Raw genomic sequence first — 22,795 nt, 5'->3', positions numbered from 1 at the left:
TTTTCAAAATTTTCAAATTGTGAGTATATACCTAGTTATAATAATTCGATTCATACCTATACTTATCAACAAAACAACTCAAATTTAACTTTATTTCACAATCCATGATTACATATCTAACTAATTATATATATGGATGCTATATACCTATAATCAAAATCTAACAAAAACAAGTTCAAATTCAGTTCAAACTTGCTTTGAACTAGTTAGTAAAGTAGTTAATGTTAATACCTAAGTAATTGAAAAAGTTTCATACTCATTTGAATTGGGTATATACTCAATTTCAACAATGGTGCCCGGGCACCATGGAGCACCAAACAAATTTACTATATATATATATATATATATATATATATATATATATATATATATATATATATATATATATATATATATATATATATATATATATATATATATATATATATATATATATATATATATATATATATATATATATATATATATATATATATATATATATATATATATATATATATATATATATATATATATATATATATATATACCCCTCCCCTACTTCCTAGAATAACTATTCTACACCCCCCTCTCTCATGGGCGATATTGCTCTCTAAAGATTGGGATTTACTTTTTTTAAGTTCTCGTGTCGCTGGAACGGCGTAGTAACGCGACGATCAATGTGCAGTAACACCACTAATTTCCGCAGTAACAACGTTATAAAAGCATTTTTGTGTCGATCATCGTGTAGTAACTTTTAGAACCGTTCTCACAACGCTGTAAAACGACGTTACAACGAGACAATAAAACGGTTCTAAAAAATAATATGCGATGTGAAAGATATTATTGTTTAAATATTAGAATTCTAAAAGTTTACTTGTACTAAACTTGCTACTACGTATCTTTGTATGGACAAAGAAAAGTACTTTTAGCACTTGTGTTAACTTGTGACCATGCACATGAACTTTTTTAGCACTTGTATTTTGCACAAGATGGATATTTTAAATTTAGCTATGCACAAGCAGTGGTACTGCAGTAGTACCGTTACTACCATATGTTCTCTGTTACTATAATTTCGTCATGATGTTACTGCAATAAGTGCAGTAACGACCTATACATTGCGCAGTAACGGCCTATAAATTTCACAGTAACATATCGTGTTACTGCAGTTCTACGATAATGTTACTACCGAATCATAGTAACAAGATATGACTTCCTATAGTAACATGACGGGTTTGTGTTCTTAAAATTTGAACAGATATATACAGAAAGAAAACAATGATCTTAAATCAAAACGTGTCATAAGGTGGATTGGTTAGGGGAGTTTGTTATGAACCATGAGATCATGGGTTCTAGTTTGAATTCACCAATTTATTTTTAATTTTTCTAGAAAATAGAAATGAAAATGAGAGATTGGAGAGAAAAAAACAAAGAAAAGAGAAAAAACGAAGAAAAGAAAAAAAAGAAGGGGGAGAGAGAGAGATCGGGATGGGGAGGAGGAGGAGAAAAGGCGAAGGAAAAAAAGGAGAGAGAGAGATCGGGATGGAGAGGAAGGAAAAAAGGAGAGAGAGAGAGATCGGGATGGGGAGGAGGAGAAAGGAGAGAGATCACGCTGGGGAGGAGGTGCTGGGAGGAGGAGGGGGGGGCGGGCGCTGGGAAGGCGGGGCCGGCGCGGATCAGGAGGGAGGTGGAGCCGCGCGTGATCGGGGGAGGGAGGGATGTGCTTGGTAGTTGGGCTAATGGGGGAGGGGTGTAGAATAGTTATTGTATATAGAGTAGCTCTATTATTTTTTATTTATCTTAATTCTCTTGTATACTGTGTACTAAAAAAATAATTATAGCTTAAGTGTTAAAAGTTACGGGGTAAGTTTTATATATATATATATATATATATATATATATATATATATATATATATATATATATATATATATATATATATATATATATATATATTAAATACAGTGTAAATGCAAATAAAATTTATCGTGTGAAAAAACTGACGGATAATTTTTTTTTCTCTAAAAATGCATCCTAATGAAGAAAAAAAATCAATGGTCGAGCGAAAACATTGGGCGACAAGTTTAAGCAAGATTCTTAACAACACGCCAACACCGCCTCGTGCCTCGCTCCTCTCCGACTCCAGATCAAACGCCTCCTGATAAAAGCTTCATCTACAAATTTACAGGACGAATTCTAACACGACACGAGTATTCGAAGGCCAAGTTACAACATAAACTCCTCTACGGTTAAGCAAGATTCTTGATTAGAAAAAACAGCACCTATTTAATTCACAATGCAAGTTCACAACTCAGAATGCATGATTAAGCCAGATAGGCCAGCTGACAACACAAACACTGCGGATAAGTAAGATTCTTTAGTAGGAAAACAGTACGAGGTTATCTTTGCATTTGCAACGCTTCAAAACTCCCAGAAGGTACAATAACAAGCCCAGGAGGTAAAACTGGACAATTCATGAGGGATGGACAGAAAACAACTCCACACACATGTATAAGAATAGACAAGAAATGAGAACTGCAATAATGTGGATTCATTTGATCACAGCTACCAGCATATCAAAATCGCGAGCCAAAGCCATGTCAAAGATCGATTGAGTTGTTCTCCAGGAAGGATCAATAGAGCACAATTCAGGAAGGATCTTCCTCAAAAAATCAGGAAGGATCAATGTTAATGTTCCTTCTCCTCACAGGGAAACAGAAGATCTCCTATTCTTCATCGATCCTAGTTACTATGAGCTTCATCAGCTCAAGACTGTTTCTTCTTGGAACCACCTGAGCAGGAGTGGAACCAGCTCGCTCTCGCTGCCCCTTGACTAGATACACTATGCTACTGACCTCCTCCTCCTCGTTCTTCTTGTTGTTGCGACAGCCGTTGCAGATTTGAATCTCCACCTATGCAGCAGTAGAACCTGCTCGCTCCTCCACGCTTAGCCCTTTGGTGAATCAACTCAGGAGAGAGTGGGTAGACAATGTCATACTGAGAGTCCATGCGCAACAAGGTCACACGGGGTCTGTCACGGGCGATGTAGTAGCTATCTTGGCGACCTCCATATTCTGGCGCCTCCACTCGGATGAACACCTGAAGTGCAGCCGCCAAGGCTCTTACTGCAACCTCGTCTGCATACACACGGGGAGGAATAACCTGTGTCGAGCACCACTGCATGCAACCAGAGCAACAGGTCAGTCAGTGTCAAGAACAAATATAGTTGCATTGACAGTTCATGACGGGTTTCTCTATGGGAAGTGATGCTGGCAACTAACATCTTCCAGACTGCGACCTTCTCCAGGCCCAATCACACCCGGTGCATACATCGTTATGTGGTCGGGCGAGCACATCCAGATTGCTGCTGCTAATCTGAGGAAAGCAAAAACTGACAGGACAGAATGCAGAATGCATATGTCAGAACCATGAATTAGGATGACATTGAAACAACACGAGCTTAAGGTGTTTTTCTCACTATCATCCGTTGTATCATAACTGCTGAAGAACTCGAGGAGAAATTCACCCCTGTTGTAGCTGAAAAAAAAGGTGAAGCTTCAATCAGTGGGATGAGATGGGATATATTTAGAAACAACACTTATGCAGGAATTGAAGAAAACTAACCGTTTCAAAAACCTGACTCTTAATGTTGGGTACTGCAACATGCGCTTCCATCCCTTTATTTTCTCTATCAGCTTCTCAAATGCCTGCAAGAATCAATGATACGATAAGTCCCATTAGGCAATCATTACATATAGCTGGCATCTTGTACCCACTGAAGAGTTTAACTTGTATGTTACATAGACGCTTACAGAACGCTGACCATCAATAATCTGACATGAACAAGCATGACTAACATAACTTGTCTGAGAAGCTTCCATAATTGAACATCAAGTACTAAGATAATCAATAAAAAGAATATTTTATGAGAGAGTGGTAAGAAGGCGCGGCATTTGTGGTTTAGGATCAGCCGACCAGATGGATACACCATGAAGGACCATGTTCGCAGCACTTCAGACTTCAACGTAAGAGGACATGTTGTGATTTCACTTTATTATTAATACTGCCCAACTGCAAAATTTCTCGAAAGGTTGTACATTTGTTGTAATTAGGTCAAATTAACTTTACATATTTATAATTGGAATTAATGTCAACAGGGTGTAAGAGTGTGGTGTAATGCCAATATTGTGAAACACTGCATCTCCTGCAAATGATAAAACAAAGAAAGTAAGACAAAAGATCCAGCCTGCCTTGCAATACTACAAATTTTAAAGAACAGTCCATTACAAGCAAGTTTATACAAGAAAAACAAAATATAGGGAAGGCGAGAGATTACTTCGCGCCTCCGGGGAAATTCAGAGGCCCACTGAAAATGTTCAGCCCGTCTAGCCAATTCTCTAACAGCAGCAAGAAGGCGATCTTCCTCACCCATGTCTACTCTATCAACAATTTGCTCCTGTAAAAAAAGAGGGTTATGACACTAAACATACATTATCCTATGCTAGGGAACAGAGAGGTGGACACTTACCAGGTAGGAAAATATGAAGCTCCTGTAGAAACTCTCCCCATCTCTATACACTGGCCTCAATGCTGAATAATGACTATGAAGAGGCACCAAGCGCATAATGATAACTGACTCCCTTTCCCTTTTCGATAGCCTCAGAACATTATGGATGTCCCCAAAATAATGATACACAGCTTCTTCCATGGGAATTTTCTGCACCTCACAAACAAATAAGGGAATTTAAAAAATATCAATGATCTGAACCAGCGAGCAACATGACAAAAAAATGAAATGTAATTTATGTTCTAAGCACCAGTTTCTGGATTTTACATTCTCTGATAAATGTTTGAAAAAATTAATTAAAATAATCCCTTCATTTTTATTGTTTGACTGTTGTTCAGTCATAGAAGATGGGCTAGATACACAAGATTTCCTAAATTCAGCAACAGTAGTAGAACGTTCAAGTAGCCATCACAATCAAATCGGCAAATCCTTTCAATTACATGCAAAACATAACTGCAATCAAGAGTTAACTTATGATTTAGAGTGCATACAAGAAAATATACTCTGTCGAATGGCTATCTGTACAAGTGTGAATGTACACAGTATCATGTGATCTATCATCCTGACATTACATAATTCATACACTTGCGTTTCAGCATTATCAAATGTTGAAAGGAATCAAACCTTGTGATCCACATGAGGTGGCGAGTTTGACGTGCTTGCCTCATCCAGTTGCTTTCCTTGTCTATCTGAAAGCTATTTACAAGATAACAGGTTAAGATCATATGTTCTACCGGACATGGGCAGCATCTCAGAAAATTGATATCAAGATCAAACATTTCAGACTAGGTTGAATAGGGAATACATGTTATTCTGAAAAAAAATAGGAATATATGGAACTTTTAAACAACAGATGAACAACGATGCTACGACCTATGAGTCTTCTGGGACAATTCCAAGCAGCAACTGAGCCAAAGGCTGGATCTTTAGACCAAACACTAGAGTATGCTCAGTTAGTTTGCATATAAAAGGCTTCTATAATTTAGAGAAACCATGACCAGTGATCCAATTCTCAAATACACATCCAGACAAAACCTTCCTTACAACACTGTCCAATAAAACTGAAAGCTCATACTTCTGGTTTCACGATTTCTCACCAAAATATAACAGCAGTCATAACGTGCCTCAATATTTCATATTTTCACACTAAGGAACTTGTGAATAAACAAAATATCATGTGAACTAGGATTCTCATTATGACCTTTCATGATTTATACGGCATGTTCAACACTATCAAGGGTTAAATGGAGTCAAATCTTGGTGATCAGCAAGAAGTGATAATTGTGGGTACATTTGCTTTTCGGAATTTCATTTCAACAATGTATTCGCCTTCCTTTTATAATCCAAAAGCAATTCACAAGAAAACATGTTAAAGTTCATGCGTATTGTCAGATTTAGCACCAATTTCAGGTAAGTAATATCAGAATCGAACATTTCACACTAGGAAACCAGGGAACATGGGATGTAAGGAATATTTTAAACAACATAAAAGCATGATCACAAAACTAGTGTTCCGCAATTTGTTGCCAATTATCCTTAGAGCCTTCATAGCCAATTTCAGTTACCAAGCAGCCGAAGGATGAATAATTTAGACCAAACAGTAGAGAAACTTTCCCAAGAACCGTTCCACATCTCAACACACAAGCTGAGACAAGAACCGTATTCTAAGCAACAGGATTGCTCCTACGCAAGATGATCCCCAAGATTTCACAGGAACGACATGATCCAAATCCAACCTTCCCAACACAAAAGATGGCACAACTGCACAGGAATGCCCAGGCCAGCCAAGAATGACAAGCAAGCCTCTCCTCACCTTTTTCTTGAAGCCTTCAGAAACCGCAAGAAAGCTCCTCCTGATGAACTTCTTTAGCTGGGAATCGACCTTGTCCTTCTTGGCGGCCTAATCCAGCGAAACCAAGAAATGCTCAAGAACAAACCCCCACACCCCAAAAATACTCCCAAGAAACCAGGCACAAACGCCATCAAACGCAAGATAGGGAACCATCACCTCTTGCGAACCTTCGACGACCTTTCCCTTTCCCTTCTGGTCGCCCTCCGTGGCGGCGGAGCCCGATCCGCCGGTGCCGCGGCCTCCGCCTCCGCCTCCGCCCTGCTCCGGGCTGGCCTCGGCTGCGGCGGTGATCTCGTCGTCATCGGCGGAGCTGGAGGTGGACTCGTGGCGCTCGTCGTGGTGTCCTGGTGGGGCGGGCGAGGAGGCCATCGTGGCGTGGCTTTGCGGGGAAAAGCGGTGGTAGGGGGGCTGATTCGCTAATCTCGCAGAGGCGAGGGGGCGGAGGAGAAATGTGTGAAGGGTGTGGTTGTGAATTCCAGAAAAGTCAGGAGGCTATTTATAAAGGTGGCAGTAGTAGGTGATAATATAGCTGGCACTGAGAGGTGACGTGGCCTTTTTTTTCCCCCATTTTGCCTAAGATGAATATGAAAGTTACTACTTTTTTTAAAAAAAAATCGTTCACCTCTTTTCAAAGTATAATTTCTTTTGAATTAAATGAAAAAAAAATCAAATCTTCAAGATTGACTCAATAGCTTACATATGGCTCCACCAACAACCTTTAGTTTTGCACATCCCCTTTTCCCTAATCAAGAAATCCATCTAACATCCTGATCTTTAGAACCGAACTTCAAACCCCGAAACTTTGTAATAATGTTCAGATTACGTCCTACAAGGTTTGGGGTATTTGAAAGGTTTTGAATAACTGATATAGCATGTTAGCATATCGTCAATTATTGATAATCAATTATTCTATAGTGATGACAAACTAGTATTATATTAACATCCGTTTGTAAGTAAGAGAAAAACCAGGTGTCGAAACGAAAATCTTAGGTGAAGATTTTAACATATATGTCAAATTCATTTATCACGTGATCAAGCTCATCTAACATATATGTAAATCAAATAAAAATCACCTTAAGGTGTTATATAAACGATATTGTATAGTTTAGGCGGTTAAATATCCAGTTTCAAAGTTTAGGATGTTATAGACGCATTTTTGATAAAAAAGGAGAATATTTGTACCTTTTCATTTCTAGGTAAATGAATTTTCTTTTCATTTACAATGCAAGATACGGAGCTTAGGACATGTGTTAATAAACTTCTTCAGCTTATGGGGATCTTTCAATAGTATGATTCTTCGGAAATATTTATACTCGGTATTTCTTAGATGATTTTTTTCTAAGCTATTTTTAAGCACTATCTCTGTCCTAAAATATACCTACTTCATTCTAAAATATATAGCAATTTCTAACTATATATCATCCTTTCGACTTGCTGAGTTTTTTTAACAACTACAAAACCCCGTAAAGTTCGTTCATAGTGTCTCGGTACCAGACTTACCATCATTTTGTACCAATTTAATATGGTTTTACCCGCATAGTCAATATAGACATATGGTGGTAGTTGATAAGTTTCTCATCCACAAACACCTCCCATCGTACCATTCAGCTGTTTATAAACAGCTGCCAAACTTTATAAATTATTTTTAATTAGTCGTTCTATGACTGATAACAATGAAAAAAAATAAACAAAACCATCAAAAGTATTTTATGGTTAAAACTTATATATTTGTGTTCTTAATTATTTAAAAGTTAATTTTGGAAATAAAAGTTTGATGAAAAAACTTAAAATTATCAACTCCAAATCTAAGTTCTAAAATTTAAATTTCAGCTACAGCTAATAAGTCAATTAAAGCACGCACATTCTCCATTATGGCTGAGTATAACACTCCCCTCTTCTAACTTATACTCTCCATTTTTCGCGCAAACACTTCCAAATAGTTAAATAATGTATTTTTCAAAAACATAGGGAAAGTTTTTTTAAAAATCATATTAATATATTTTTATATTTTTAGCTAACATTTAATTAATATCGCGCTATTAAGCTATCTCATTTTCTGTAAGAAGGGAATAAGTTACAAACCTGTACTATCCAACTCGGCCTATATTGTGTTTGTTATGTGGGCCTAATCATTCGTTCTCTACTTCTTTCTCTCTAAGATTGTTTTGTCAAAGCTCAAAGGATTAGGTAGTGCATGGTAGTGGGTTAGTCTTAACCAGAGATCACTCCATCTCAATATAAATCACCTTAGTCTATGATGCATGTTTTTTTAACCTCTTTAATGACTTACATATTTTAAATCACAGATTACTTTTAAGATCTATTTGTATCATTGTACTCTACTCAAAATATATAAAAAAACGAGATCCATGCTGGATATATTCAAACATTTTATTAATTTAAAAGTAATTTATTTAAATTGTAGAAGTAACTTAGATATACAATAGAAGTAACTCTCTAAAACATTAGAGGTATTACTACTAAGTTGAAGAAAAAAAGTACTATGTGGAGTAAATTCATAAGCAAAGTATAGAGAATATTTTCAAGTAAATACATTAATGAAAGTAAATTCAATAAAGTTTGAAATTAGTTTACATAAATCATAAAAGTAACTTAGCACAAAATGAAAGTAAGTTGTTACAATATTAGGCGTAAATCTGTTGTAGGGATAAAAACATGAGTCTATCTAGAAATTCAATTTAACCAGCACAAATTATAAATTTAACTAAAAACAATAATTAAAAGTAGTTAACTCAGAGCATTATGAATGCATAAGGAGTAATTTAATCAAATCTAAAAGTAATTTATATATCTGATAAAAGTAACTTACATATATAATAAAAGTAATTTACAAACATAAATATTTGTTCACCATAATATAATCATGTAAGATCTTGTTATAAAGAATTAATTGCAATAAACATAATGGGGTAATCGTATTTTAGATTAGATAATTAATTTAAGATAAATTTTATTAGAAGGAAAAAATTATATGTATTACATAAAGTAAAAAATACATGCATGTTTTTACATTTCATGTATCAGTACTTCTGCGTCTCCCATTAAGTGTATGTGGAGAGGCCTCTTGATTTAAATTTTACCAAGCTCAAAGTTTGTAGGCAAAATACTAGCACGCCAATTAAATAAAAGAGTAAATTTCACAAAACTACAGATACTATAATCAAATTATCATAAAACTATAGATTTAACTCGGTGTATCATAAAACTATACATTTAACATAAAATTTATCACAAAACTACACATTTAAGATGTAGTGACACAAAATTACATGTTTAGTAACTAAATTATCACGAAAATGCATGTTTAGAACCAATTTAATCACAAAGTAATAATGTTTATAACTCCATCATAACAATGGTGCTAGGGATTTAAACTCCAAAAGTTGTAGTTTTGTGATAAGTTCAATATTAAATATGCATTTTTGTGATACTTAACCTAAAATCTGCAGTTTTGTGATAAATTTAGTGCTAAATATGTAGTTTTGTGATACAACTTCTTAAATCTGTAGTTTTGTGATAATTTGGTCAAAATACCTGTAGTTTTGTAAAATTTACTCTAAATAAAACTATATACATTGCTAAGACTGAAATTAAAGTGCTATGCAATGTGTAATTTTAATTCATTTTAGCTGCAATATTGTACATAATTTTAAAAATTTTATGACTTATAAGTTTATTTCATGTAATTTTTTTTAGAATTACACAGTACAACACAGACACTCAAAACGCACGCACACTCTTGTATGTCGGAATATTTTGGTAGTAAGCAATAGCAAAGTGAATGAGTGATATGACCATTGGATTAATATATTATCATCCAATGTATGGGAAATTTAAATATACTGCATTATATTTAAATGCAATATATGTAATTAATTTGTTTGGAAGAAAACAATACTGGTTGAACAGATATGAACAGTTAATAGAATAATCGACCGATTGTCTCATAGAAAAATGAATGGTACATGAGTTAAACCAAAGAATTCAGGCCTACAATGAATAAATTCGTCTAAGGAACCCTACGCTACATTAGATGAATTCATCTCAACAAACAGCTATGGTTGTCTACGTTAGAGCAAGGGCAGGGTCCTCTTCTTCCACTGGAAGAGTGTATTCATCCCTCGAGAAAATACCCTTGTTTCTTTTATGCCATCTAAATAGTTATTAAAAATTAAAAATTAACAAGATAGATTAATATAAAATATATCAATCCACAGACATGCAGATTTAAATTCAACTTCTACAAGTTATAAGAAATAATTATGAAATTTTAATTTGTTTTTTATAACTTGTAGAGGTTAAATTTGATCTTACATATTTGTAGCATGATATATCCCATACTCCCTCCGTTTCAAGTTTTAAGACTTTGACTAAACCGTTTCAAGTTTCACTAAATCTATAGACAAATATAGTTATAGCTATAATACTAAATTAGTTTCATCAAATCAATAATTGAATATATTTTCATAAAAAATTTGTCTTGGGTTAAAAATTTTACTACTTTTTTTCTACAAACTTGATCAAACATAAAGCAGCTTGATTTTGACCAAAGTCAAAACATCCTATAACCTGAAACGGAAGGAGTATTAATCTATCTCATCAATTTTTAATTTTTTATTACTATTCATATGACATGTAAGAAACGAAGGATGTCACCTAGACGAAGAAAATCCATCTCTGCTTCCACTGCCGCCCATCAACATCTGTGTGGCGAGCCGACACCGCCATGTCGCCATGATCCTCTGTGGCGAGCCGCGCGCATCGACGAGCGAGGCTATGGCGAGAAGACCACGTATACGATGCAGCGGTCGAGCCGCAGGTCCTGCAGCGACGCGTCTCCGCGCGGCGGGATCTCCTCCGACGCGCCGCCGGCGAGCCGCACCAGCCGGAACGGCCGCCCCGCCATGCCGCACGCGGCGACCGCCGCGCCGCAGTAGCGGAACAGCGCCGCCACGGGCCGCGCCGCGTCGAACACCCTGTCGAACACGCGCCCGTCCGGGAGGCGGACCCGCACGGCGCACGCCGCCTCGCCCCGCGCCGCCGGCCCGTCGTCGCACACGGTGACGTCGACGAGCCGGGCGACGAGCTCCTCCATATCGTCATCGGCGCCCCGCCCCGGCGCCGCCGCCATCTCCATGCCCGTCGCCAGCTGGTTGCTGCCGCGCACGGCGACGGCGTCGTTGAAGCGGGCTGTGAGCTGCTCCATCTCCATGCTCGCCGCCGCCGCCGCCGCCGCCGTCGATTGATCAGAAAGCTCGACCACCGGCGCCGCCGAGAATCGGCAATCTTGGACTCTGGTTGGCGGCATGCTCGATGATCGGATGAAGAAGGGTGGTTTGGCTTCGTGAATCGTGCGTGATGTCCGAGGAGACGACGTCTCGCTCGCTCGCTCGCCTGCTCCTTTTATGGCAAGCGCGCGCGCGTTCGTGCGTGCGTCGCTGTCTCCGCGTCGGTGTCAGTGTCACAGGGGCGGATCCGAGTCCAACTTGGGACAGTGGGGGGGGGGGGGGGGGGGGTTCAAACATTTGCGGGAACAAACGAAACTGTTACTACTACTTGTATTAAGGTTAGGGCCCGCTTCGAAGAGAAGGGGTTAACGAACGCAAAGCAAATTTCAGACCAAATTAAACTATTCCCGGTGGGAGTGAGAGATGAATCAGAAATATCCCATCCCCTGCTCTGCTCGCCAGATGGATATCGGCAGCCGCGACTCGTCTTGGCGCAAGGAGCGGACGAGACGACTGAGACGGGAGATTTCTCTTTCTTTTACGCAAGTGATAACATTACAAGACTGCTAAGGTTAAGCAATGTTCTTAGTAAAACCAGACGAATTCATCTCCCATCTGAGGTCAAATGTTCAACATTTTCCTGTGTGTGAGCAGTAACATTTTAATGTACTCCTCCGTCCCTAAATATAAGATTTTTATGGGAATAGCAAAATGCCCGTGCGTTGCACCGGGCAATGTTATGTTTGATAAAGTTTAACTGAACATTTTTTTAATCACAAAGGTTTTCTTTTTGTTTAGACAATTATTCCACGTGTATGTGTATGATATGAACTATGTTCCTAACGCGGTAGCGTAATGATTATATCATAAGAGGAACAAACGGTGAATGCCTTAGGTCACTTTCACGTAAGAGTACATAGACAAAAATTTGTGTGATTAAAAAACTTGTATTTAAAATAGGTAAGTTTATTATAAAACTAATAAAACCAGCTTTTACATACTTACTCATAGTCTCGTAGTGGTGACACATGGATGATATATAGCGCATAGAATTCAGTATGTTGTGTTTCGTGGAAATTTTTATCTCAAACAAATATTAGAGTAAAAGTTTCGATGATTATGATGTCAAAAATAAAAAAAATAACTAAAATAATATCACTCGTCTATTAAGTATGTACGTGTACCTTAACAATTATTTTTTAACGGAAATTAATTTGGTAGATTAGCAAACTATAGAAAATTGACCGCAATTAACAAGTATACTATAATTGTAGTTTTTTTTAAAAAAATATCGGTTGCCTGGTCAGATAGGCTTATCTCTCTCGCTATACATTACGATTGAAAAAGTTAATGAGAATTCTAATATTGGAATTGCTATACACTATAAATTAAAAGTTAATGAAAAAGTTTTCTTGGTTTTGGACTGAAAGCCCATTCCTTCCTTCTTATTTAGCTATAGGCTAGTCTGTTCTTTCTGTTTTCCCAATATCAGAGCGTAAAATTTAGGATTAAAAGACCAGAAAGATCACCGATCTGTCATCAACGGTGACGGGAGATTCAATCCGGCAAATTAAAGCTGAATTGAAAGGGAAAACTTGAGAAAATGATGAGGGAGGAGTGGAGAATCGATTTTTATAATCAATTGGAGGAGGAAACGCAAGATCGACATGGCGGCGGCGCTGTGCTAGGATTCGGCCCGGGCGGCGGCAGGAGTTCGGATTCGGGAAAAAAAAAGCGACAAAAGACCAGACGAAAACAAAAAAACAACGGACCAAAATATACCGGAAGCTTTGTGTTTTTGTTTTTTTATTAGATATAGATATAGATATATATTTTCTGAGTAATCGATCATAATTTTTCAACCATTTTAAATGGCTCAAAATAATGCCAAAGAAAATTATGTACATAACCAAATGAATTAAATCGGCGAAATTAAATAAAATCTTATTTTGGCCCATTACTTCCGTAACCGGCCCAAAAAATTGGCGTGGCCCGTTTAGCGCGTGCACACGAGATGATCGCGCGGCGAGCGGCCTATCTAACGGTGATGGCCCAACGCGGGGCGAACTGAGCATAGCCCAGTTGTCTTTTGTGGCCCAACAGTGGTGGCGGCCCGACCTAGGGCCGATCTGAGCCGTCCGATCTGATGGATGGTTTGGATCGGTCCCGTACCGATGAAATAACCGGCCGAAGGGGGCATACGAAAACCTTGATCTCTGACGAAATCGCCGGCTGATGAAATCCCCTTTCTCCCCTACTCTCTCCCCGATCCAATCTCCGGCGACGCAAGAGAGTGGACGGCGATGATCCAGTCTTTCTTCGTCTGTCTCCCTCCTCCACCCAAGTTGTCACCGACCAAATCGACCACCAGCTCTAAGTCGCCTTTGCTGCTTGCGTGGATCCTGTCGTCTCTCCGCCTCCCTCTCGCGTGGATGCGTCGTCGATGGCGATGGGAGGGGAGGATCTGGCGACCTCTCGGCAATGGCCCACCGGTAGCTACGATGGCCGAGACGCGCGGGCGGTGGATCTGGTGTTAGTGGAGGCTCGAGGGCAGTGGCGAGGCTAGCGGGCGACGGATCCACTGGCAGGGGAGGCTCGAGGACGCGGAGGCAGTTGAGTTCTGGTGGCCTCATCCTGAAGTTACTGCAGCCGCCTGCTTCCTCGACATCGCCACCCATGGGAGTCGCCGCCGTAGTGAATCGCCTCCCGGTTTCTTCATTGATGCTCCCTCAATACCTCAACACCCAAGAACCTTGCCGATAAGGGCCGCCGCCATGTTAGATCCGTGGAATCTTGTTGTAATTATGGGGTTGATTCCATCCCTTTTGTGTTGAACTTGTATCCCTCTTCCCTCGTTTTATTTGATTTTGTTTAAGTGGGGAAGGACGACGTACGGACTCTCGGACTTACGGCCGAAAATACGGAAAAAAAGAGAGGTGATGATCAGAAAGTTTTGAATTTTTTAAATAGTTAAGGTTAAGATTTTTTTTTTTGAAAAACCGACATCTGTTGTATATTTATAGGTCCCGTTTTTAATCTATACAAATCTTGTAGCGTATGTTCCTTAAAAAAAAACCGACTCCTATTAAAAAACCGGAGCCAACCTTATCCCCACATGCCATAGCTCACAGACGCCATCCATCCATCCTTATCCACAGACCACAGCCGCCACACTCCCACCCACCGTCAGCGCCACCGCACACCATCTCCTTGCCACCACCATCCCTACCTCTGTCGCATCCACCTACTGCCACTGGCCCCCGTCACGTGGCCACGCCTCCTCAGCCTCATCGCCGCCTTCCTCCTCCCTCTCCCTCTTGGTCCAGAGGCAGCAGCGGCGCAGGGGCGGGTTAGCGGCTCCCGGCCCAGCGGCTGCATTGCGGCTCCTCGACGCAGCGGCTGCCCAGCGGCGCGGCGGCTCAGGACCTCCACGACGGCGAGGAGCGGCAGCGGCCTCCCTCTCACCCCTCCCTCTCCCTCTTGGTCCAGAGGCAGCAGTGGCGCAGGGGCTGGTCAGCGTCTCCCGGCCCAGCGGCTGAGCTGCGGCTTCTCGACGCAGAGGCGCGGCACGGCTCAGGATCTCCATGGCGGCGAGGAGCGGCGGCGGCCTCCCTCTCACCCTTCTCTCTCCTCTCATATCCTATGTGATGTGATTTATTTTGTGATTTCCACCTCTTCTCTCATCTTATGTGTGATTTATTTTGTGATGTGATTATTGGATTGTCTCCTGTGCTTGATTTATTTTGGGATGATTTTGTAATGATTCCGATTGGATTGGGATTTAGTTTTTGGGTTAGATTTGTGATGATTTGGGATTGGTTGTGGGATGTTCAGAGCGGACGCTCGTTGACAGATGAAGCGGAAGAAGGTGCTTCTGCTTTAGTTTTTAGGGATTTGGGATTTGTTTGTGTATTTCTTTGTAGTGTCGATCTTGTAACAGCGAATGGGAAACTGATTTTCTGGGATTATCGGTCGGTTTTGATGTTGTGATTTGTCCTCCAATTATAATTTTGTATCCTCTCAGAATTTTTTTTCTTTGGCCGCTGTACACGATTGCGTTCACACGGAGAGAGAGGGCACCGCTCAGTCAGACATTTACGGATGAAAAATTTGTGACGAAAGGAAAAATACTAATCTTTTAGTTAGTTAAGATGTGACACATGCTATAGGCTATATTCGTTGAACTAGGATGTATCATATCTCACTAAAATCTCTTATATTTAGGGACGGAGGGAGTATAACTTGATGAAGGAATTATCAACATTATTGCTTTGAAACTGTTGAATACAAAATGAAATCCTAGAATTTGCGTATGTCTGATTAGAAAATGTGACAATGCCAATGTAGCAGGTAATTTCTTTTAGAAGGTAATTTCTTTTAGAGTAAATTTCACAAAACCACATCTCTACCCATACTAATACTACATTCAGTGGTTCAACAACAGTGGCCGCATTAAGGTAACACAATTGGTGAGATTAAATTTTGCAATTGGTTATTACTGTGATTTTGTTGATTGCGATGTCGTACCTATGCATGCTTGCTCCTTGCTCCTTGCTGTTGGGTAGACTTTCACAATATGATAAAAACACGTTGCATCATGGTAGAACAAAATCAATACTCCTTTGTGCATAATAGAAAAAAAATTGTGTTGCATCCTATGACTCTTGAAGCTGTTTTTGAGAATGATGTTGCTAGAGCTAAGAAAGAGAAAAATGTTGAGCATGCTAAAAGTGAAAATCAGATTGTAGCAAAAGAACTTGTACAACATAACAAGAAAGATTCTAAATCTGAACATGGTAAGGACAATGTGATTAAATCGAAAGGTCCTTGTTTGCTTGCCACTAAATCTGATATTGTCAATTTGGATACGAGTGACACTATTTGCTATGCTCTCATTTGTAAAGAGGCCTTGTTTCCTTTTGAGAATATGCCTATCTCTTTTCTTCTTGTGGTCACTAATTTTTTGCAGAAGTATTAGGATGTGTTTCCCAAGGACGTACCACCAGGGCTGCCACCGGTGCGTGAAATTGAGCATCAGATCAACTTGTTGGTAACAAAGATAGAAAGGAATTGAATTTTGAACCTGGAGATTTGGTTTGGTTGCGTTTGCGAAAAGAATGGTTTCCTAATTTGAGAAAATCTAAATGGATGCCTAGAGCTGATGGACCTTTTAAAGTATTAGCAAAGATTAATGAGAATGCATATAAGCTTGATTTGCCTGTAGATTTTGGGGTTAGTCCCACATTTCACATTGCAAATTTGAAACCGTATTTGGGAGAAGAAGATGAGCTTAAGTCGAGGACGACTCCAATGCAAGAAGGGGAGGATGATGAGGACATCAACACCATCGATACATCCACGTCCCCACAAGTACAACTTCATGATCCTATTACCCGCGCTCGTGCACGTCAACTCAACTATCAGGTGAGTTCATTCTTGAATTCATGTTCTTCTTGTTTATACCCCGGAGATGCGTGCACTCTTGTTTTACTCAGGAACGATGGGGAGGATCCAAACGGGGAGAGGATTCGCGCGGGGTGGATTCGGACTGCAGGATAGCGCCAACATCTGACGGCCGGCACGACTTCATGCGAACTCCGATTTGGGCGTGCAAGTACTTCATGGAAAGCTTATCAAGTCTACTTTCAAATGGATCCATTCCCATGTCCATATCTGATCTGGAGCAGCTGCAATCATCATTTTACTGTCGAGTACTTTTCTGTCCACGATGTTGCGTCACCTCATTTGGGCCCAATGTGCTGTATATCAAGTTGGGCCCATTAGGGGTGCGTCCTAGGGTTAGAGCACGACACCAACACCCCTGTGGTCGTTCTCCCCCTCTTCTTATACCTTTAGCCGCCGCCAAGAACACTTGGGCTTTGTTTAGATCAAAGTATAGCGTCGCTACTTGGCCGAGTTAATCCCATGACCAGTTAGATCCCCGGATTTCTTGTTGCTGAACTCCACTTGTGCTACTTCTGTTGATCTGATCCATCATCTTTGATTCGCAAATTGAGTTGCTTGTTCATCTTGTTCTTGCTAGTTCTCGATTGCTTGCAGGAACAATTACCCTTGTGGTTGGGCTGATCGTGCATTCCATAGAGATTTGGTGTAATGATTGCTAAGATGCAACATCCCTTGATAGATGTAGTCGGACCGCCAACGCCACTCCATCCTATCGACTTATCCTCTCATCGAAAGATCAGGCCAACAACAGCCTTGAGTGTCGAGTGAAACTCAAGGTTTATCATTTTGGGAAGGGACTCGTTGATTTCTGCTGCTATTTTCTAGTGCTTTTGTAGATCTTGTTGGCAAGAACTTCAGCGTTGGCTAGAAGGTCTCTTGCAAGAACAGTGCGATGGTAAGTATGACCAGTTTTCCGCATGCTTTTCAGTATCTAGAAAAAATCTTGTCTCGCTTGCTTCTATTGTTCATTTGATGGTCTGGAATAGTTTGAGTAGGACATGTTCTTGTCTTGCCTGATCGATTTGTTACTGTGGTGTGGTTTGAGTAGAATCTGGGTTTGGTTGTGCGTAGTGTAGGTTGGAGTTATCTCCGTGTGGCGAATTGGGGGCGGATTCAGGCCAGTGTGTTAGTAGAATTGATCTGTGGGTTTACTAAGTTTTGATTTGATTTGATTTTGCGTTGGGTTGGAGGCAGCGGAAGATGTTGCTGAGTGGAGAGTGCGTTTAACCTTGTTCAGTTTTCTAGCGTGTGTTGGATGGCGGTGAATCAGTGATCAAAGAGTATTTTGGGTATTTTTTTTGTTTCTATCCATGAGTGGAAATCTGTCAGGATTAGGATTGTGATCGAAGAGTCAATTAGGTTATCTGTTCCATCAATGGGTTGTATTTGTGTCGGTTTGTGTTTCTTGGCGTGGCAGAATTGTGCTGGTGTGTTTGTGGAATTGTTTTGCAGGTTTACTATTGTTTTGGTGGTTTGATTTCAGGTTGGATTGGAGAGCTGGAATAAGATTTACTCTTCCTCGAAGAGTTGGTGAATGGAGAGTGCATTTTATTTACCTTTTGTTTTTTTCATGCATGTGTTGGATGACGGGGAATTGCTGATGTAAGACCTGGTTGGGTTACTCTGTTCGATCAATCGGTGATCAATTTTTCAGGTTTCGGTTTGTGATCGAAGAGTCAATTGGGTTTTTTTTTGTTCGATCAATGGGTTGTCAATCTATTAGGTCTTGGTTTGTGATCGAAGGGCATTTTTTCTTTTGTTATGGGTGTTCAATCTGATAGTTTTCGGTTTGTGATTAGAAGTAGATTGGGTTTTTCTGCTTGCTCCATGGGTGGTCAATCTATGATGTTTCAATTGTTACAGACGATATTCTATTGTTAGTTTAGTGGTTGTTTTTTTTGTTAGAATGTACCAATTTCGTACTACGAGGTTCCTAGTGATAATTTTGTACGGTTTAATTTGGTCTGCAGTACTTGATCTTTCATCTTGTAGTTTCTATGTGTCAACTTGTGTGTGTTTTTTCTTTGTTTAATGGCTGTGAATTCCAGATTGTGTTGGTTGTTGTTTAGTAGGGTTCTAGTGATACGTGACAGATTAAAATGTATATCTACTATTCGATCACAGAACCGAGAATTGATAAGTCTGGGATGAGATCTGTGAAATTGATATTGGCAGGTTGGTTGAAGATGGGGATTAATCTGCAACCATTTGTGCACAAACTCATTTGGAATGTCTTAGTTTTTTGGTGTGTTTTTGCTTCAAAAATAGGATTATGTTGATGCTGGCTTGATCAAATTGAACTGGGTTGGTTGCAGGGTTGGGGTTAATATGCAACCACTTGTGCCTGTACTGATTTGGAATATCTTATATTTGTTCTATTTTTGCTTCAATAATAGTTTCAATAACCAGATTATTCTTGCTGTGTATTTCGCCATTTGTGACTCCATTCTGACTCATTACCATGAACTTGCATGGTTGGTGCGATCTAGTACAAGAACTTGTAAAGCACTTGTTTCTTGTAGAAATGTTTTTGTACAAGTGAATTTAGGCCATAAGGGCACACCATAGATATGTTTATTGAATTGACGCTGATTTTGAAACCACGTAGTCATGCACATCTGAGTTGAATAATGATTTACATTTACCTATGAAAAAATATAAGTGTACAAGTTGGCACTTAGACCTTTGATGTATCATGATATCGGGAGTATGATTTCTGTGAAAAATTTGAAGGCTATGTAGATGTGCCACACGTTTTCAAGTCACAAAATTAGAAATCATTAATATTCATTGTGTCTGGGTCTATTAGAAAGTCCGAAGCTTCATTTGCCTGTTTATTTTTGGTATGTTAAAATATGTGTTGCCTAGTGTCCCAATCGTCTAATCAACATCCAACATAGCAATGTTATATATTTGGTGTCATTTTAGCATCAGTTAACATGCGCTACACAGTTTGCAAGTGTATTGCACCTGCTTCACAATTATGAGTTATTGTAGTACCAGCATAATTTGTTCTCACTATAAGCGTATTTGTTCTGGCAAGGTGCCAATTGTACAATGAATACCACTTGCATAAATTGAATTTGTTCTCAATGTTGTACAACGAATGAATTCTATACTAATTGTATTGATTAATTGAGTTTTCATTAGACCCTCGTGATGAATATCAATGATTTCTATACACTGGTATTGACTTGTAGTATACAATGATTGAATCGTTCTCAACATTGTACAATTTTTTTAAAACAAATGCATTGTACAATTAATTCTATACTGAAATGACAGTGTCGACCTGCATTATTTTGACTAGTTTTAATCGATGTTCTTGTTATTCCTTTAGCTCTGTCTAACGGTCAAAATGTTCATTTTTCAGCTCTTCTTGTATGGGAGCTTTTTGACTGGAGATGAGACCGTTGATCTTAAGAATGGCCTCACATGTTGCATCTACAATGTGATTTCAATGCTCACCATGGAGATGGCCAGAGTCTCGGCCGTGAACACAAAGACAACAAGATATTTGTTGGTATTTCTTATGATCACAGATAAATCTGCAAGCGTACAGAATATACCGATGTAGCATTTCACCCGGGAGTATTCTCAGGTATCGATTTTCACAGGGAATGTGTGTGCTAACTCCGGTTTAGGTTCATCCAAGGGCACGAAGCTATGGATAAGGAAAGGATAGAGAGGTTTCACCGATAAGAAATAGTGTCTATAGAAATCTCAACTTTAATCCTAATGCGGTACTTCGAGCACTGGCCAGCTCGCTGCTCCCAGATATCATTTTACCACGCACCCGGACAGGGAGGATTTCACTCATATTGAGGGCTGTCACCACCTCTACACTCACCTCACACCTACCGTGGGATGCGGAGCAAACACCGAAAATCAACTACCTAGACACCGCGTCTAAGCAATTAATAGCTACTCTAGTGTTTGTAACTCACTAAAGCAATCACTATATTATAATGGACTATAGTGAACGATGATCCCACACGCTAATTAGGAACTAACCAAGAGATAATTCTCACCAAGCAAAACTAAATTACTTAAAAGATATTTCTATTATAATCAGAGTAATTAACAAAGCACAAAGAAATAGGAAGGGGATTACCGACAACTCCAGAACTCCTCCGACTTCTTCTCCTCTACTCTCTCCCTAATCTAGTATATAATAAAGTACAATAGAGCATCTTATAATTCAGCTCATGCTTCAAGTGTCTGTGAATGAGGGTGAGGAGAGGGGTATTTATAGTGTGGAGGTGACTTGAGAGAGTGGAGATGCTAAGGAATATTCTCCATAGAATCCAAATAGCATCTTCCTTCTCCCTTTGCCATGTGTCTTCCTGATGACGGTTTCCACTGGTATTAACGCTCATAACCGTCATAAGATGAGGAGTACAACCATCATGCCGAAGCTGGATTGGATTGGGCCAGTTGCTCGAACCCTGGCTAGCCCATCCAGCTAGCCCTTTCTCTGGTGTTCTGACATGTGGGTCCCACTATATGTTCCAATGAAAATTGGCCAAGATAAATGGGCTCAACACTCCATAGGCTTGGCTATGGAAGTTATATTCTCATCCTTCATGTATATTTCATCTCAACTTTGGTGGGTTGCATTCTGCATACAAATATACATCAGCACTCGTAGAAATGGTTAGAAATAAATCCTACCACTATGTTGGATGTTTTACTTTTATGGTTTTATATAGGTACTGACGGCGAGAATTTTGTACTTAACAGCCGTCAACAGTATTGCAGCGCCTCATGTCATGCCTGAGGTCTGCAGCTTTGAAGCTGCACAGGGAGGTCCTGCTGCTTGGACAACACCCAGTAAAGGAACCGGCCGATGTGTGGAAAGGCCTTCTGAGGGGCTAGGTCCTCGATCTTATTCTTACCTTTCGCTAGTCGTAAATTCTGCTGCTCCTTCTCCCGGCCCTGCTACTCATATGTGACGTATATTCTGCTACTACTCCTGGTACTATGGATGTCCTATGAGAGACACAGAGAGTGACCTTTAAAATCCCGATGTTTCACAGTTCTACAATAGCTACTTCATCCTACGGAAGAATCTAGTATGAGAAACACCTGTTAGTGTTGTATATTCTGCTGCTACTATAATCTTGGTAGAAAAGACCTGTTAGTTACTGTGCTGCTACTAAGTATATTATATACAGATAATCCAGATCAGTTGTCTATGGTGTGAGCGTGCCCAAATTTTTAGTGTGAATTATTATCCGTTCTTCTCAGCACTTAGTTTAGTATTCATGAGTTAACTGATTATTTTCGTATAATCATCCGTTTACAAATAACGACCTTTTGACGCAAGTCTTCTGGATTGTTCTACTTGTTTACAAACACTCTGCTATGACAAATTTATCTTTTAGCGTACAAACAATGCAAACTGACCGGCAGGGGCGGATTCAAAAATAAAAAATTGGGGGGCTCAATTACACAGTTTCTTCAACCTCCAGCCATATAGGGACCTTTAGTTTATCATTCATGGTGAGAAAATTGAAGGGGGTGCTCCGGGGGTATCCATGGGTTTTGTGGGTGTAGGGGGGACTCGAGTCCCCCCTGCACCCACGTTGGATCCGCCCCTGCTGACCAGTAAATGCTAAATGCATGTTGACTCTACATAGCGTAATTGAGGTGAAGAAGGCCTTTTTTTTTTACCAGGAA

The 22,795-nt window shown here is 39.7% G+C and overlaps 2 protein-coding genes across 2 annotated transcripts; one reads left to right on the top strand and one right to left on the bottom strand.

Annotated features, from left to right (window-relative positions):
- Positions 1-2,508: 2,508 nt before the first annotated feature.
- Positions 2,509-6,783, bottom strand: LOC4329505 (OVARIAN TUMOR DOMAIN-containing deubiquitinating enzyme 1). Its single transcript, XM_066307648.1, has 11 exons — positions 6,555-6,783; positions 6,360-6,446; positions 5,171-5,242; positions 4,508-4,696; positions 4,316-4,435; positions 4,135-4,183; positions 3,792-3,853; positions 3,604-3,686; positions 3,458-3,516; positions 3,261-3,370; positions 2,509-3,156 (listed from the first exon to the last, which is right to left on the bottom strand). Exons 1-11 carry the CDS (start codon positions 6,765-6,767, stop codon positions 2,827-2,829), a joined length of 1,374 nt encoding a protein of 457 aa, XP_066163745.1. The 5' UTR covers positions 6,768-6,783; the 3' UTR covers positions 2,509-2,826.
- An 8,046-nt stretch (positions 6,784-14,829) lies between these two features.
- On the top strand, positions 14,830-20,699 carry LOC4329504 (uncharacterized). The gene has a single exon (XM_066307438.1). It carries the CDS (start codon positions 17,092-17,094, stop codon positions 17,566-17,568), a length of 477 nt encoding a protein of 158 aa, XP_066163535.1. The 5' UTR covers positions 14,830-17,091; the 3' UTR covers positions 17,569-20,699.
- The last annotated feature ends 2,096 nt before the right edge of the window (positions 20,700-22,795 follow it).

The sequence above is a fragment of the Oryza sativa genome, chromosome 2 (assembly GCF_034140825.1).
Source record: "Oryza sativa Japonica Group chromosome 2, ASM3414082v1".
Taxonomy (NCBI): domain Eukaryota; kingdom Viridiplantae; phylum Streptophyta; class Magnoliopsida; order Poales; family Poaceae; genus Oryza; species Oryza sativa.
Note: the sequence above shows the minus strand (reverse complement) of the source record. Positions and strands in the feature narration are given on the sequence as shown.

What these genes read in the sequence shown, in the direction of transcription:
- LOC4329505 (XM_066307648.1), bottom strand. Translation starts at nt 6,767, where the DNA reads ATGGCCTCCTCGCCCGCCCCACCAGGACACCACGACGAGCGCCACGAG. An exon ending in TCGTCGAAGGTTCGCAAGAG is followed by an intron (nt 6,447 to 6,554) that starts GTGATGGTTCCC and finishes TCGCTGGATTAG; the next exon opens with GCCGCCAAGAAGGACAAGGT. An exon ending in CACCTCATGTGGATCACAAG is followed by an intron (nt 4,697 to 5,170) that starts GTTTGATTCCTT and finishes TGTGAGGTGCAG; the next exon opens with AAAATTCCCATGGAAGAAGC.
- LOC4329504 (XM_066307438.1), top strand. Translation starts at nt 17,092, where the DNA reads ATGTTCTTCTTGTTTATACCCCGGAGATGCGTGCACTCTTGTTTTACT.